The sequence below is a fragment of the Meriones unguiculatus genome, chromosome 2 (assembly GCF_030254825.1).
Source record: "Meriones unguiculatus strain TT.TT164.6M chromosome 2, Bangor_MerUng_6.1, whole genome shotgun sequence".
Lineage (NCBI taxonomy): Eukaryota > Metazoa > Chordata > Mammalia > Rodentia > Muridae > Meriones > Meriones unguiculatus.
Window position 1 is genome coordinate 64,829,884 of NC_083350.1, and position 17,470 is coordinate 64,847,353.

The 17,470-nt window shown below is 41.8% G+C and overlaps 1 protein-coding gene across 1 annotated transcript in view; it reads right to left on the reverse strand.

The window, feature by feature from the left end:
• Positions 1–17,470, reverse strand: part of Asxl3 (ASXL transcriptional regulator 3) — a 118,460-nt gene that overhangs the window by 20,580 nt on the left and 80,410 nt on the right. The window contains 1 exon segment of the mRNA XM_060377626.1: positions 1,256–1,352. Coding sequence (XP_060233609.1) covers positions 1,256–1,352 — 97 coding nt within the window.

The window sequence follows — 17,470 nt, forward strand, 5'->3', positions numbered from 1 at the left end:
TGTGTGCTCTACAGAGTGTGTGTGTGCTCTACAGTGTGTGTGTGTGTGCTCTACAGAGTGTGTGTGTGTGCTCTACAGAGTGTGTGTGTGCTCTACAGAGTGTGTGTGTGCTCTACAGTGTGTGTGCTCTACAGAGTGTGTGTGTGCTCTACAGAGTGTGTGTGTGTGTGCTCTACAGAGTGTGTTTGTGCTCTACAGAGTGTGTGTGTGTGCTCTACAGAGTGTGTGTGTGTGCTCTACAGAGTGTGTGTGTGTGCTCTACAGAGTGTGTTTGTGCTCTACAGAGTGTGTGTGTGTGCTCTACAGAGTGTGTGTGTGTGCTCTACAGAGTGTGTGTGTGTGCTCTACAGTGTGTGTGCTCTACAGAGTGTGTGTGTGTGTGCTCTACAGTGTGTGTGTGTGCTCTACAGAGTGTGTGTGTGCTCTACAGTGTGTGTGCTCTACAGAGTGTGTGTGTGTGTGCTCTACAGAGTGTGTGTGTGTGTGTGCTCTACAGTGTGTGTGTGCTCTACAGAGTGTGTGTGTGCTCTACAGAGTGTGTGTGTGTGCTCTACAGTGTGTGTGTGTGCTCTACAGTGTGTGTGTGTACTCTACAGAGTGTGTGTGCTCTACAGTGTGTGTACTCTACAGAGTGCGTGCACTCTAGCACAGTGTGAGCTCTAACAGTGGGTGTGAACTCTAGCAGCATGCCTGTTCTCTAACAGAGCGCATTACCGTCCTAGGTCCTCTGGCAGAGCATGTGTCCTCTAGCACTGCGTGTGTGCTCTACAGAGTGTGTGTGTGTGCTCTACAGTGTGTGTGTGTGCTCTACAGTGTGTGTGTGTGCTCTACAGAGTGTGTGTGCTCTACAGTGTGTGTACTCTACAGAGTGCGTGCACTCTAGCACAGTGTGAGCTCTAACAGTGGGTGTGAACTCTAGCAGCATGCCTGTTCTCTAACAGAGCGCATTACCGTCCTAGGTCCTCTGGCAGAGCATGTGTCCTCTAGCACTGCGTGTGTGCTCCAGCGGAGCATATGCATTCTAATACTGTACACAGGTTCTAATGTAGTGAGAACTCTAGCAGACTGTGTGTGTGTGTTTTGTGTTCCAGCAGAGCATGTGCACACGGACACGGTACACGCACCGTAGCAGTGGGTGTACCGTAAGGCAGTACCTGTGAGCTAATGGGGTGTGCACGCTCTAACATAGCACCTGTGTTGTAGCATAGTACACATGCTCCAGTATGTCTCATAGTAACAGAAAACTAAGCTTTACCTTCTGCCAGTCGCTGCTTCCACCCTTGTGCTGCATATGCAAAGAATTCGTTATTTAGAGCTGAAGTACTGAGGCGTAAAATTCCATCACTGCCCATCTAGGAAATAAGCCGACAAAACAATATTCGATCAGAAATAATTCAGAGCGAAAGCATGCAAAAGAGAAACAGAATTGAGTTGTCTCTCTGAGTGTGTGGTGTGTGTGTGTGTGTGTGTGTGCATTTGAGTGAGTATGTGTGTTTGCATGTGTATGTGTGTGCATGAAGGAATGTAGGAAGAAGGAAGAAAAGGAAAAGGAACTGAACCAATGACTCCCGGGTTATCAATCACATGCCTTCTGCTTGCTGACTTCCAGCCCAGAGACAATCAGTGCCGGCCCTGGCTACAGTTGGGCTGATTATAGGAGATAAAAAGATAGAGCAGAGTCAAGCAGGGAATGAAGAGGGCTGAAAGATGCTGAGGGGATGCATGGGTGGGCATGAGTAGCGGAGAACGAGAGCGCAAGAAGTGGAATCGGTGTGATGCTGAGAGCATAGGCCATACTGCTAAAGAGCAAGCACGTAAGTCCATATATGGGACATGACAAGGATCTGTTTAATAATTTGCATGTGTGTGTATGTGCCTGTGTGTGTGAAGGCAAGTAAACACTAGTGCTAATGGGTGTGTTGTGTGCGTACTGTGGTGTGGATATAGAAGTCCATCCAAGTGGATGCCTTGCTTGGTGGTTTCTCCCCTTCCACCACGTGGATCCCGGTGATTGAACCAGTGTCATCAGGCATGGCGGCAAGTGCTGTCCTTGTGGGGCCATCTCACCAGCCTACAAGGAGATGTCATATGTCCACGCTTTTATTATTCCTTCTAGTCTCCATCTTTGTCCATACAAATAACCATCTTAAAGATTTAATGAAATGGTTGCGTGAACATATCATCAGATAAATCATCTCTTGGGAGTAGAGAGGAATATGGATTCTGAAAAAACATACTATCTAGTCCAGACTGGGTTACGGAAAATCAAACTGAGAGAAGGCAGACATCAGGAACGTGAGAGGTCTGATGACTAATGGAAGGGCAGCAGACGGGATGCTTAACAGCTCCATCTAAGGAGAAGCTGGACACCACTCAAATACTCAGTGTTCTGAGCAATTTTACACAAGATTTCCTCCACTCATTGCTTACTCTCTATTTCACTGTTATTTAACAGGCACTTCTTAGGCCACCAGTGTGCGCTTACTCACCTGGTCCGTGTGTGGGTGCTAGCAATGGAGAAGTCCCTCTCCCTAAGGTCCCAGTACATGTTACATGGACCAAATGATTCTGTTTCCTCCAGAGTCTTTCCCTTAATCTGTGCTCTGTGTGACTGGGATGGTTAGTATTGACTGTCATTTTGGCAGAATCTAGAATCATCTAGAACACAAACCTCAGGGCACACCTGTGAAGAAGTATCTAGATTGTGCTCATGAGTGCAAGAAGCCCACTCTACATGTGTGTGGCAGCACTTCAGGGGTTAGAGCGTAAATGCAAAGGATAAAATGATCCAGGAGTCAGCATTCATTAATGTCTTTTTCCTAGCTGCCACTGTCATGATGTCCCTACTGTGATAAACTGGATAAGCTGTGAGCCAAGATAAAACCTTCCTTCAGTTGCTTCTTGTCAGGTATTTGGTTACAGTAACTTTTATAGTAAGTAACATAGTAGCCCTGATAAAGTTTTATGGTCATCAAGATAAAGCCTCTACCTTTTGTGAAAAGCATTGCACAATTCTGTCTTTTGACTGGAGATAATTCTAGAGCATCATTTTTGGAATTTGGATTAACCACTTTTTCATTAGGTGTTACTTGTTGGTAAGTTTCCAAAGCCTAGGATACGTGGATCTTACAGCTGTGAGTAGAATGAGGTAGTCCCAGTACGCCCTTGCCTACTGTGCATCCTGTCCTCTAAGTTCTACATTTAGTGAGATTAGAAGCCCACTTCCACCCGGATCAATCACTTCTAATTGGACATGTTGCTCATTTTGAGACTAGTGTTGTTTGGGGGTCACAAATGCCATGTGCAATGTAACAAAATTAGTAGCATGTCTGATGCATGACCTACCCCCTCCAAGAATGTGTGACAGACAGTCTTCATGCAAGTGCTATGAGAGCTAGAACGAAGCCAGCAGTGGTGATGCTCCATCCAGATCCTGAAGCCCACGCAAGACAAACCAGCCAGGAAAATGGTCAGATGCCCTAGTCCCACCCAAGTCTATAAAGCCTTAGACTTCTGCTCTAGTCCAGAGGTCTTGAATGTAACCTGCAGGAATAACCTGGGAACAACCCAGGTCCTTGAGAAACAGGGGTGATTGCAAATAAGACATAAGCCAGAGAATCTGGGCTCTAATCTCCACCTGGGATTGGCCTACTGAGTGCTTCTCAAGTAAATGCGACATTCTGGGTTAGCGGCCTCCCTGCCAAAGTGTCTCCTTCAATTTACTTCTACATTGTATGACATTTTCTAGCTTGATTCACAAGGCAGAGGATCCATGAGGCCCTATTCTAGGAAACAAAACCCCCTCTAAAACTGATGACATCTCAGAAAAATCTAAAAGATCTATGCCTACAAAGGTGGTTTCAGGTATGTGTAAAGATGAAAAGGGGAGGGGCAGCGGATATGGAGTCATTGCTAAATGCTGTTGGAAGAGGTAGGGGAGAGATGATCGAAGGACAGTAAGTGGTGGTGATCCTCAGAACTGGTGAAGGTCATTGGGGTCAAGGAGGCCAGCCCACGGTGAGCATCTCGGAGGAAGCGCTAAAATCTCCTAGGATCACTCTGGCAGGAGGAGGTTAAAGATGTCTGCCTTTGAGACCAAGCAGATCTTCCAGAAATGTTGCCAGTGTGTCCAGTGGTCTGCCTCTAAGCCTGGAATGTGGACAAAGCCTGTGTGAGGGCCCAACAATGCAGGAGAAAGGCTACTCCACTGGGAGAGAGGAAAAAAAAAAGAGTAGTGGGTATGGGGCAAGTTTCCCACAAAACAAAGGAGCCTGTGCACGGAGAATACATGTGTTTACACATGGATTTACTCATGTGTTTACACAGCGGGAAGGGGAGGAAGGAGGTGTTCCGTGTTTAGGGACACGCATGGAACTGATGCATCAACAGCCTATGTGATTTGCAGAGTCCCCAGTGTTCTCCATAACGGTTTTCTGGCTAGCTTTATTTCAGTTAGTGGAAGATTTGAAATTTATCTCTGGCAGATCACCTACAGAGTTCTCTTCCACATACTCTGCCAGGCTTGGGGCTCAGTTACTAATTTTAAGATACAAAGGAACATCAGATCCAGGGTAGCTCTGACAGCTTCTCAAGATCTGAGCACATGAAGATGCAAGTGTGATATAAACACTCTAGAACATGGAAGCTAGCCCTGGAGAAAGATCATTTTCTCTTCAAATAGCAAGTACATGAAAAGTAAGGTTCCCAACCTATGGGAGACAGCACAATTAAACACCACGGCTAAAACAGACTTAGGAAATGTGTGCCAATAAAACTTTTAAAATACACTATTAATTTTATGGCCCTTAAAAATACTGTCTGAAAGATATAACACTTTAATGAACTAGAACAATAAACATTTCTGAAAGGTTAGTTATTTATTGATGCGCTATAAATTCTGTTTTTTATTAGCCATGATAGAAACATTCATTCTGAATAAATCTTCTCTCATGATGAAGTGTCTAGCTAAGCTATTGATTAGCCGTGCTTCCTTTTAAATTAGCAAGAAAAAAAAAAACTGACCAAAATGATTTCTCCAGGGAAAATAAGAGTAAGGAGAAGTGGATTCAAGCACAGATTCTGAGATGATCCAAAGGTTTAAACTTTCTTGACGAGCTTATTGTTTGCCTTTGCTGTTGGTTATTAAAACATTTTAACTGGTTGTGTTAATACACTCCTGTAATCACATTCCTATGAGGTTCATTCAGGAGGAGTATTATGAATTTTAGGTCTGCCTGTACTCCAAGATGAGATTTCATTTCAAAAACAAACAAACAAAAATTGGGAAACAAAAGTGACAGAAGTATTTGGGCATGGATATATGTCAGGTAGAATTTAAAGCATTAAACAAACACTATGCAATATTATCTAACAATTGAACTCACACTTAATAAAATAATCTTTTCAATTTTTTGTGTGTGTGACAGAGAGAGAGAGACAGACAGAGAGAGAGAGAGAGAGCAAGAGAGAGAGAAAGAGAAGGGGAAGGGTCTGATTCCAGGGTCTCATATAGCCCAGGCTGGCCTCACTCTAGCCAAGGCTGAACTTAAACTTCTATTCTTCCTCCTTCATCTTCCAAGTGCTGCTATCATAGACCACTAAGATCAATATATTGCTTAACTATTACTATTTTCTCTTTTATGTTTTCTTATTTTGCCTCTTCAGTCATTTCCCTGCACAGTAAGAACACTCATTAGAGGAACATGAGAAGTGGAAAACAGGCAACAATGTATCTAGAAATACAAGCAACTTAGACTTCATTCTATAGACAGTGGAGAGCTGTTCAATGTAAAGCCAAAATCTGGTGACGTCACGAACAATTCCACATTTGGCTAAGGCTGAGGATCTGGCTTGCTTCCATGTATGTGGACCTATCTGCATTGCCCACGTGGCACGCCTGGGTTGGCTACCCAGAGGCTATTTAAGCTGTGGGCTGGCTTTCCCCAGGGTCTGAGGATTGTTCAAGGTTCCTGAATAAACTGCATTGAAAAATAAAAAATAAAAAAAAATAATAAAGACACTTTTAAAAGTCAAAAAAAATTAAACTAGCAATAGTGAAAAAAAAAAAAGAATCAAGTTAGTGCCCATAAGTAAGCAGGGTGCTGGTTTACTCTGGTTTACCTTGATAGTGTTAGGGTACTCTCTCCTGTACTCACTGTTAAAAAGGAGCTAACTATGACCACACTTGGAGGAAGTGGGAAAGAGCATATTTGGCGAACATCAAGGCAAGGAATAAAAACAGAGTACTCAGGTGTGGGAGGGAAGAAGAAGAAGCGAGGCACCTCAATATCATGGGCAGCATGGCTGGCAGCAGATCCTCCTGGTCCTGGACTCCATGTAGCATTCAGCTTGTCCACTGATGGAATCAGCTAGACATGATTAAATCTGATATTTTAAAGGGGCCGTTCAGACTTTGGGGAAATGGCGTCCTAACATGGATGTAAGGTGAGGGAGTGTTGGAAAAATGATGTGTATTATGAATGTGCTAACAGCCATCAAAACACTTAGAATTACTTAGGTCAACAGAGTATGCAGAGCACTGTGCAAACTGTTTTGTTCCCATTAAAAAATAATCAATATGATCTTTAGAGGAACGGAAACCCAGACAGTGAGACACTAAGCAGGGAAACTAATTCTAATACAGTGTCATACTAGAGAGCAATGAACTCTGCACCATTGCCACTGAGTCACTTATATCCTATTTGGTCAAGAACTCCATTATGAAAGTGAGAGCATTCTGTTATCTCTAAAAAGCGACTCTTCATTCCTATACCCTACCACTCAGCGGGATATTGACAGCCCGGGAGACTGACTATATATGTTCAGGTATCATTGCAAAAGGGATTTTTTTCTCTAGAATTACATGAAGGGAGTTAAAGAATAAAAGAGCTGTGGGGGGGGTGAGAAAGAGGAGAGAGGAGAGAATCACTAAAAGAAATAGGATCCAGAAATAGGATGAGAATATGCTAAAGAATGCTTTGCAAATGATATTTGAGAATTAGTTTCAAAATTAGACTAAGACAATATTCCCCAAACTGTGTCTTCCAAAGCAGCTAAGATAGTAGATAGCTTTAGGGAAATGCACCTGCAAGGAAACTTTTTCTTCCAACAAATACAGTTTGTGCCTACTATTACATTTCATTTTTTTTTAACTATACACAATCTCTAATATGCTGTAACTTTTTATGAGAATATATTAGGCACTGTCTTACAACACTTATCAGCTTGTAATCCTCTCATGGAACAATTATCAAAATCTCGTGGAACAATTTGTCTTTGAGAATAGTCAGGGAAATAACAGCAATGTGTGAGGACAGTCAGGAGCAAATCATTTATGTCTAATGAAGGTGTTTCTGCATGCTCCATATGAAATTCATGTTTAACATAAAAATGAAAACTTTTTAGGATCTAGACATGAAAAAAATTCAAGATATTGCCAGAATAACAAAATTAAATATCCAAACAAATCATATAGAATGGAAAAAAAATCCTTGAAAATTGTATAATAATTCTTACTCTATTCTCTGAAGAACATCAAAATAAAATCCTGCTACAGACAGCAACTCACACAGTCACAACTGGTCAGAGCGCTGACATTAAGTGAGGGTAAGTGATCATCTCTAAATCAGACATCTTTATCACGTGCTCACCTCCCTGCCTCCGAGGTTTAGGAAACAGCACGGAAGACAGGAGAGAAAGACTGTATGAACACAGTCGGGCAAGCGTCCTTGCTGAATCATGGAACATCTTTTGAGTATATGGCCAGGAGTAGTATATTTGGGCTGAGAAATTGCCTTATTGATTTCCAAAGTGGCTGTACAATTTCGCACTCCCAACAACAACAGAGGAGTGTTCCCCTTGCTGCACATCCTCACCAGCAGGTTCTGTCACTTGTGTTTTTTGATCTTAGCTATTCTGATAGGTGTAAGATGGAATCTCGGAGTCATTTTGATTTGCATTCCCATTATGACTAAGGACACTGAGCATTTCTTTAAGTGTTTCTCAGCCATTAGAGTTTCTTCTGTTGAGACTTCTTTGTTTAGTTCTATACCGTTTTTTAAATAGGTTATTTATTTTGTTGGTGTTTAATTTTTTGAGTTCTTTAAATATTTTGGATATTAGCCCTCTGTCAGATGTAGGGTTGGTGAAGATCTTTTCCCAGTTTGTAGGCTGCCATTTTGTTCTATTGACTTGCCTTACAGAAGGTTTTCAATTTCATGAGGTCCCATTTATAAATTGTTGATCTTAGAGCCTGGGTTGTTGGTCTTCTGTTTAGGAAGTTTTCTCCTATGCCAATGAGTTCCAGGCTTTTCCCTAATTTCTCTTCTAATAGTTTTATGTTGAGGTCTTTGAGCCACTTGGACTTGAGTTTTGTGCAGGGTGATGAATAGGGCTCTAGTTGCATTCTTCTTCATGCAGACATCAGTTAGACCAGCACCATTTGTTGAAGATCCCCAGACCCAAAGAAGCCAAGTAACAAGGAAGGCTCAAGAGAGAATATTTGAACCCCACTCAGAAAAGGAAATAGAATGATTGTCTGAAGTGGCTCAAGAGAGGGAACTGGCTGGGGGAGAATGTGGGGAGGGAAATGAGGGTGAGGATCAGATGTGGGAAGAGCAGTGGCGGGAGGTTGAAAGGCAGGAAGAGAGAAGGGAAACCAACAGGGAGGACATCTCTGAGACAAGCTGGAGGCCTATGACAGAGGAAGCTCTTCAGAGGATATGGGAGTGACTCTATCTGAGCCTCCTAGCTGCAGGGAACATGGAGACTGAAGGGGCCACCTCTTAGCCAGGTGAGACTTCCATTGGAGGGAGGGGACATCCACCTACCCCATAAAACCTTTGATCCAAAATCTACATTGCCTACAAGATGTGGAGCTATCAAGATATCAAGATGGAACAGAGAAAGTGTGAATGGCCAACCGATGACTGGCCCACCCTATAGAAGAAATTCAACCCTTGACACCATTAATGAAACTCTACTATGCTTTCAGACAGGACCTTAGCATGACTGTCCTCTCAGAGGCTCCACACAGGAGCAGAATGAAACACATGCTGAGACCCACAGCCAAACTTTAGGCGGACCTACAGGAGTCTTGTGGAGGAGTGCAGGGAAGGATAGAAAGTCCCAGAGGGGACAAAAACCTTTCAAGAAGACCAACAATATCAACTAACCTAGGGTCATAGGGGCTTACAGAGACTGAAGCACCAATGAAAGATCATGCATGGACTTGACCTAGACCTATGACACATATGTAACTGATGGGCAGCTTGGTCCTCGTAGGAGTCCCCTGTCAACAAGGGGAGTGTGGGCCATAGCTGACATGGGAATAACTTTATTTAAAAATAAAAGACTATCCAAAACAGGAATTGAGGAGGACTTACTATAAAATAGTTTTCTGAATATGACAGGACTGTCACACTTATACACTCTTTGTAGTTGTGCTTTCCTGCATAAGACCTGCAGAAGATCAAGCCAGTAAATACTGTAGCATGGGTAGGAAAGGGATCACGAAGTCCCACCCCTACCTGAGGAGCTATTGGCAGTGGGTAGGCATAGGGTATAGAGCGTCATTTTTCTTCAGGGATGTGAGTCCTTTTCGGCTGACCATGCTCTGCTGGGTAGCTCCACACTCAGACACATATAGGCAGCAATAAATAGATTCAGCAAGTTATACAAAAAAAAGAACATGGAGTTGAGAGGGACAAGTACCGAAGAGATATTCTGGGAGGAGTTGGACGGTGGGCTTAGGGTGTAGATGTGGTAAAGAGACATTGTACATATGTATGAAATTCCCCACAAATAAATAAAAATATTTAAATTTCTTTGCAGGCAATTTCATTATTTTCTGTTTTTTTTTTTAATCTTTATGTGCATAAGCAACTGTTTTTATAAAAAATGAGTTTTTCATTATACAGACATAAAGACATAAAAGAACTTTTTAAAGTTATGTCATTTTCATCCTTTCACCCGATTTTAAAAAATGCACAGAATCAAAATAAACGAACAAAGGAGAAACTTCGGAGAGAAAATATTATGAAAAAAAATCAACAGTTAGATGGAAGAGTGGAAGGCTTTTGTGTCATAATTGTTATGACAGAGTTTCAAAGCTGATTTTCATAATAAAAGCCTTCCCTGTTCCATGCCTAGATGATTTCCTTTCTTCCCACTGCCTGCTGCTTTTGTGATAGGCGCTCAACCCCAGGAAGAACTGACAAGGTACAGAGTTCAGCAGGGAAGGGTGGAAGCTAGGTCGGCTGCACCAAGGAGGAGGCCAGGGGTCATTTCGAACCAGAAGAAATTCTGGCAGAGGAGTGGGCAAGAGTACAGGACATCTGGTTATTGAGATTTGAATAGTGCATTGAAAAGGGGCTTCACAAAGCAAAAAATAATTCTCAGGTGGTACAATGGGAAATAGATGTGTGGAAAATGATTCTTTCTCCTTATAACAAATAGTACACACTGAGTGTGTATGTTGTATATACATATGTGTGAACTCGCATGTACTACACATACTGTGTGCATGCATTTATGAGTATATATTATACACATGCACACATACATACATATCTGTTTTCCCTCTGAAAATCCACTTTGTAAATAACTTAAGCTCCTGAATAAAATTATGGCCTCCAGTCCACACATTTAATTCTGTTATGGTGATTAACCAGATGTTGATGGGGGGGGGGGGCTTCCATAGAACAAGACACATGGGATAGTAATTTTGCAGTCTTAGTGACCAGAAAAATGATTTTTTTTTCTAACAAGGCTATTACAAGTTTTTCCTCTTAATTTCAGTTTTGAATTTCAGGACATACCCTGGGGAGACAGTTGTCTCAAAGACATAGAAACCTTTAGAAAACAAATGGAAGAGGAGAAGCTCAGTATTGGGTTGTGAGTGGGTTCAGTTACTGCGTGTCCACTAGGAGGCTTGTAAGGGTTTTTCGTGTGTCTTCCCAGCGATATCAGCAACAGTAATTATGGTCCAGGGGTGCTGTCCTGTAACTTTAATATTCTAACCTCTTTAAATAGGTAGTGTGCCCTCAATTTGCCACACAGTGTAGGCTAATTTAAATAGTGCCTCAGCTGCCTGTTCAGACCAAAAAAAAAAATAGCTTGTATCAGAATCAGGAAAAAGAAAATAAAGACAGCTAAAGAAAAGCATAAACCCTCTGACAGATGAAGCCTTGATGTAAAATTAGAATAGTAAGCTTTGATATTCATGGAGCATCGACAAATCTGTAGACAACTGTTGGCCACATCTTGGGGCCATTTGATAGGCATTAATGAGAAGTCTTGTTTTCCTAATGACCCAAAGCCAGATAATAAAAGCTGAACAAGGCTCACCAAATAAGCAAATGTGTACATATAATGTTTCCTGTTTGTTTTTTAGATAGGATCACTTATGTAGTCTCGCTTGGCCTTAAATCCCATAGGTAGCCAAAGATGAACTTGATCTTCTGATCTTTCTGCCACAGTCTCCGAAGTTCTAGGATTATAGGTTTTCACCACCACATCCAGCTTTTGCATATTGTTTATAAGGCAATGTCCCTTTAAAATTTTCCCAGTGTTCCCTCTGTGGGAGGGAAAGGGGAAAAGCAGACATTCAAATATACTCAGCCATTAAACAGAGCATGAGTGTTCTATCTGCTGAAACTCAAGCTCATGTTCGCACAGAGATAAAATAAGGTTATGTTATAATGTAGTGAGAACCAGAGTCACTGTTTCTATTTGTAATACTCTGAACAGCTGTGTTTAAGTGACTATCTATTAGTCACTCGTTTCTTTAACAAACACTTCATAAGCATCAACTACATGCCAGGAACCATGAAATGGACAGACGGCTTCTGTTTCCACAAGAGCCTGGGCCCTACAGTGGGAACGGAAAGGATTCGGTGTTGGTAATACAAGAGAAGTTCTCAGAGTGGAATGGACATTAGCAGAAGCTCCTGACTTTGGCATTGCTCTGCCCTTGTCTCCTTCATTGTGGCTTTTTAAACATCTTCTCTCTCCCACACCTGCTGCTGCCCATCGCTAGTTTAATAATAGCCCCTTCTCTTTATTATTCAATAAAACCTAGAACTCATAATAATAACAACTGCTATTAATGCTTGCAACAACCCTGCCCTCATTCTGTATTCATGGCTACAACAAAATTCCACAGACAGGTAGCTTATATTGAAACCAAAATTGATTTCTGGATTTTGGAGGCTAAGGAGTCTAGCATTCTAGTGTCTTCAGATCTGGGATCTAGAAAGTCCCATTTCCTGGTTCACAGATTGTGTTACCTTGCTATCTAACTTCAATCATGCCCATCATGCCTTTGAAGGCCTCACCTAATAGTATCATCAGTATACATCTCCTATATGTGAATGTATGCATATTACACACACACACACACACACACACACACACACACACACATATTATAAAATATAAAAGCGCAAGAGAAATGCAAACATTCAGACCAAGCATCCATGCAAGATCTAGCCCCTAAAAGGCTTCCTTGTGTATGATACCAAAGTGCTTTCTTTCCATTAACATGTCGGTATTGTAGCTATTCTTTTGGTCAAGGTGGATGTGGTGGGAGCTGGGAATATCACAGGTGTCTGAGGACCCTGGCCATGCAGAGCAAGGATGCGAGTATGTGGCAGAGGAGAGAAAACATGGACACAGGTTCATTGTTGCTGCGGCTGTTGCTTTAATACTTTTTGGTTGGAAATCTTTAGCCTGTGAAGTTCATCTCGCCACCGTTCAGCTCTATCATCAGTCAATGTGGATTTACTAGTAATTTACTTCAGAATTTTAGTGAGGAGTAAATTAAGAAATATACACAGAACATACCAAATAACTCTGCTTTAGAAAACCATCTCAGGAAGTTAATGACGGCCTGATGATGTAAAAGCCTCAGGTAAACTGAGGCACCGTGGACAGGAACCTGACATTGTTGATCACACCTGTGGACACAGGATCCAGGAAGCTTCCCTCCACTACGTTTACTACATGGCAACTGCAGAGGAACTGGCTAATGAACTCTTCCATCCCAACTCCTTTCTGTCCTGTAAAACCCCAAGTCCTCTGCACTACAGATGCACAATTACCACTCCTGAGGAGAGGCTGGTGCCTTCATTGCTCTGATTAAAGGGCAACCTACCTCTGAAGATGCCTGTCTGCTTTCTTTTATGTCCATGTGTACTCCATTAATCCTGATCTAACAGTTCAGGTTAATAATAACTATTTAGAGGGAGGCTAAGACAGAAGTGTGAATTTGGGACCAGTGGCTTCATAATGAGATCTTGTCTCAAAGTAAATGATCATACATAGATAGACAGATGGATGGATGGATAGATAGATAGATAGATAGGCAGAGATATACATTCATACAAACATACATAGGTACACAGATACACAGATAGATACACAGACAACTAAAATAAGTACATTTTTTAGAGGGTTTGACAGACCCTCTGTACCACTATAAAGTACCTCTATCGTTTTGGTTTTCAACCCTTCTAATGTTGCGACCCTTTAATACAGTTCCTCAGGTTGTGGAGACCCCAGCCAGAAAATTATTTCATTGCTACTATGTAACTGTAATTTTACCATTGTTATAAACTAGAGTATAATTATCTGTGTTGTCCAATGGTCTTAGGCAATCCCAGCAAAAATGTCATTTGACTCCATAGGGGTCATGATCCACAAGTTGAGAGTCACTGCTCTTATGTGTGAAAAGCTTATATATAATTTAGTTTTGTGCATGAATGTGATTTCCTTCTGACACAAAAACGGGAGTGGTGAGAGGCCCTTACTCTGGTGGTTACATGAAATAAGAGTCATCCCATGCAGTGCCTGGTGCACGGGCCTGTCATCCCAGTATCTTTGAATGCAGAAGCAGGATCATCTAATTAAAGACCATTTTAGATACAGATTAAGGTGACAACCAGCTTGGGTGAAAAGACTTCATCTGAAAATAAAACTGGACATTGGGCTGGCCACACAGCTCAGTGATAGAAAAGTGCAGTATGTAAAAGGCTAGGTATCAATAGGAGGAAGAGAAGGAAAATTTAGAGGAGAAGGGAAGGGAGGAAAAGAAGAAGCCATTTAAGAAAGGAGTGGGAGGGCAGCGGGGGGGGGGTTAGTCCAAGATGGTGGTGACCAGCGCACGTATCTGAGGGGCACAGGATCCAAAACTCCAAAATTGGTGAGTGGAGGGGCTGCTGAAGCCAGAACATTGACATTCCTGGGTGAGAGAGAACAACCCATGAACTGAGACAGTTTGGATCCAGGTCACCCGTGGACATCTTCTGGGAATGAGGGTGGCGAATATTCAATCCCCCCACCCCTGGACTGCCCCTTGCCCCAAGCATGGGCCTCCCTGCTCAGCAGAGGCAGCAGTGGCAGCTGATCCAAGGAGACGCCATGCTCAGGGACTAAGATTGTAGAGGTGGCTGCCCCAAGGTTGGGAGTCCCTTCCCAGAGGACAGACAGTGGATACCACTGAACTGACTGATCTACACTTTCATTTGCCCCTGTGGGCCAAAATCTCAGAGTAGAGAACAGGGGGATTTCCAATTAGGCCGGTGCGCCAGTGAGTGAGCCTTCAAGTGAGTGCTTGCAGAACCCCAGATTCAGGGTCCCCCTACTCGAGCAGCCAGACATCTGATCCCTCCCACCCAAATGCCCACTGTGGGCAACATAGGGATCCCTCGGACAGTGTTCTCAATACCGAAGCCCCTGTTCTATGGGTCTCCCAGTGCAGTCCAGGCAAACAATTGCTGGAGCCCAGACAGACCTGAATGCCAGGAGGACAATAAGACAGGCCTGTAGGCCACTGAGGCATTCAGGGTACCTGTGTATGTGCATTGCTTCCATGAACAGCACCAGCGCCCCCTCCTGTGCTTATGCTCCACCCTTCCAGGCATCTATGTGCTATAGCACACTGTCCTTCAAGGCACACTTCCATGCACACGCACTCACTTGCACACATGTGTCTGAGAACTTCCTCCCTTAGCTATAGCTGAAACACCAACATCCACTCTCGAACAGGTGGTCCTCTCTCAATTTTCCTGAAGAATATTTCAGTCACCAGAGACAGCGTAACCAGTCTGAAGTACAGACTCCAGGAACAAACAGGGAAGATTATGGATAAGCAGATGGCTAGAGGTCGGCGTAAGAACAAAACCAACAAAAATCAGGACATTATGGCTTCACCAGTAACAACAAAAATCAATGGATATTCTAATTCATTGGAAAAACAGGAAAATGATATTTATGCTTATCCAGTTATTAGAGGCACATAAAGAGGAAATGAACAAAGCTCTCAAAGAAATACAGACAAATAGAGCCAAACAATAGAGGCACAAGTAGTGGCATATAAAGGGAAAATGAACAAAAAAAAATAGAGGCCATCATGGAAAGACAGGAATCCACATTCAAACAGATGAAGGAAATGGTGCAAGACATGAAAATAATTAGAATCAATAAAGAAAACACCCGGAGAAAACTCTGGAGCTAGAGAACATGGAAAAAAGATCAGAAACCACAAAGGAAGGAATCACCAACAGAATACAAGAAATGGAAGAAGGATCTCAGATGCTGAAGATACAGTTGCAGAAACTGATAAATGTCTCAAAGAAACAGTAAAATTGGAAAAATCACAAACACAAAACATCAGAGAAATCAGGGACACCATGAAAAGAAGAAATCTAAGAATAATAGGAGTAGGTGACAAATAAGATTCCAGGGTCCAAGGTCCAGAAAATTTTCAGGAAAATCAAAGAAGAAAGTTTTCCCAACTTAAAGAAACAGATGTCCAGAAACATACAAGAGGCCTACAGAACACTAAATAGACTAAACTAGAAAAGAAACTCCTCACATCACATAATAGTCAAAACACTGAATCTACAGAACAAACTAACTAAAAGGCAGAGAGAAACTATCCAAATCATCAAAATCAGAAATGAAAAGAGACATAACAACAGACACCGAGGAAATCCAAATAAGCATTAGGTCTCACTACTAAAGCATATGCCACAAAATTTGAAAATCTAAAGGAAATGGACAATTTTTCTTGATAGATTCCATTTACCAAAATTAAATCAAGATCAGATAAATAAATTAAATAAGCCTATATCCCCCAAGGAAATAGAAGTAGTCATCAAAAGTCTCTCTTCTGAAAACAGCCCAGGGCCAGAAGGTTTGAGTGCAGAATTCTATCAGACCTTCAAAGAAAAGCTAACTCCAATTCTCTTCAAACTATTCCACAAAATAGAAACTGAAGGAACATTACTGAACTCATTCTATGAAGTCACAGTCACCTTGGTACCTAAACCACACAGAGACCAAACAAAAAAAGAGAACTTCAGACCTATCTCTCTTATGAATATTGATGCAAAAAATACTCAAGAAAATACTTCCAAAGCAAATCCAAGAACATATCAAAGATATCATACACCATGACCAAGTAGGCTTCATCCCAGGCATGCAGAGGTGGTTCAATATATGGAAATCCTTCAATGTAACCCACCATATAAACAAATTGAAGGAGAAACTAACACATGATCATCTTCTAAGATGCCAGAAAAGCATTTGACAAAATCCAACACCCATTCATGTTTAAAGTCTTGGAGAGATCAGGGATAGAAGGCACATATCTAAACATAGTAAAGACAATATTCAGCAAGCCTATAGCCAACATCAAACTCAATAGAGAGAAACTTAAATCAATCCCACTAAAATCAGACAGGGACAAGGCAACACTGCCCACTCTCTATATATCTTTTCAAGATAGTACTTGAATTCCTTGCTACAGCAATAAGACAACTAAAGGAGATTAGGGGATACATATCAGAAAGGAAGAAGTCAAAGTATCACTGTTGTAGATGTTATGATAGTATACATGAGTGACCCCAAAACTTCAACTAGAGAACTCCTTCAGCTGATAAACATCTTCACCAAAGTGGCTGGATGGAAAATTAACTCAAAAAAATTAGTAGTCCTCCTGTATACAAAAGACAAAAGAGCTGAGAAAAAATTTAGAGAAAGTACACCTCTCACAATGGCCACAAATAAGATTAACTGCCTTGGTATGACTCTAACCAAGCAAGTGAAAGATATGTTTGAAAAAATACTTTAAGTCTCTGAGGAAAGAAATGGAAGAAGATATCAGAAGATGGAAAGATCTCCTGTGCTCATGGATTGATAGGATTAACATAGTGAAAATGGTCATCTTGCCAAAAGCAATATACAGATTCCCATCAAAACACCAACACAATTCTTTACAGACCTTGAAAGAACAATTCTCAATTTCATACGAAAAAGCAAAAAACCCAGAATTGTTGAAAACCATCCTGTAAACAGGAGATCGTCTGGAGGTATCTCCATCCCTGATCTCAAGATGTACTGCACAGCAATTGTAATAAAAACTGCATGGTACTGGCATAGAAACAAAATGGGGATCAATGGAATCGAA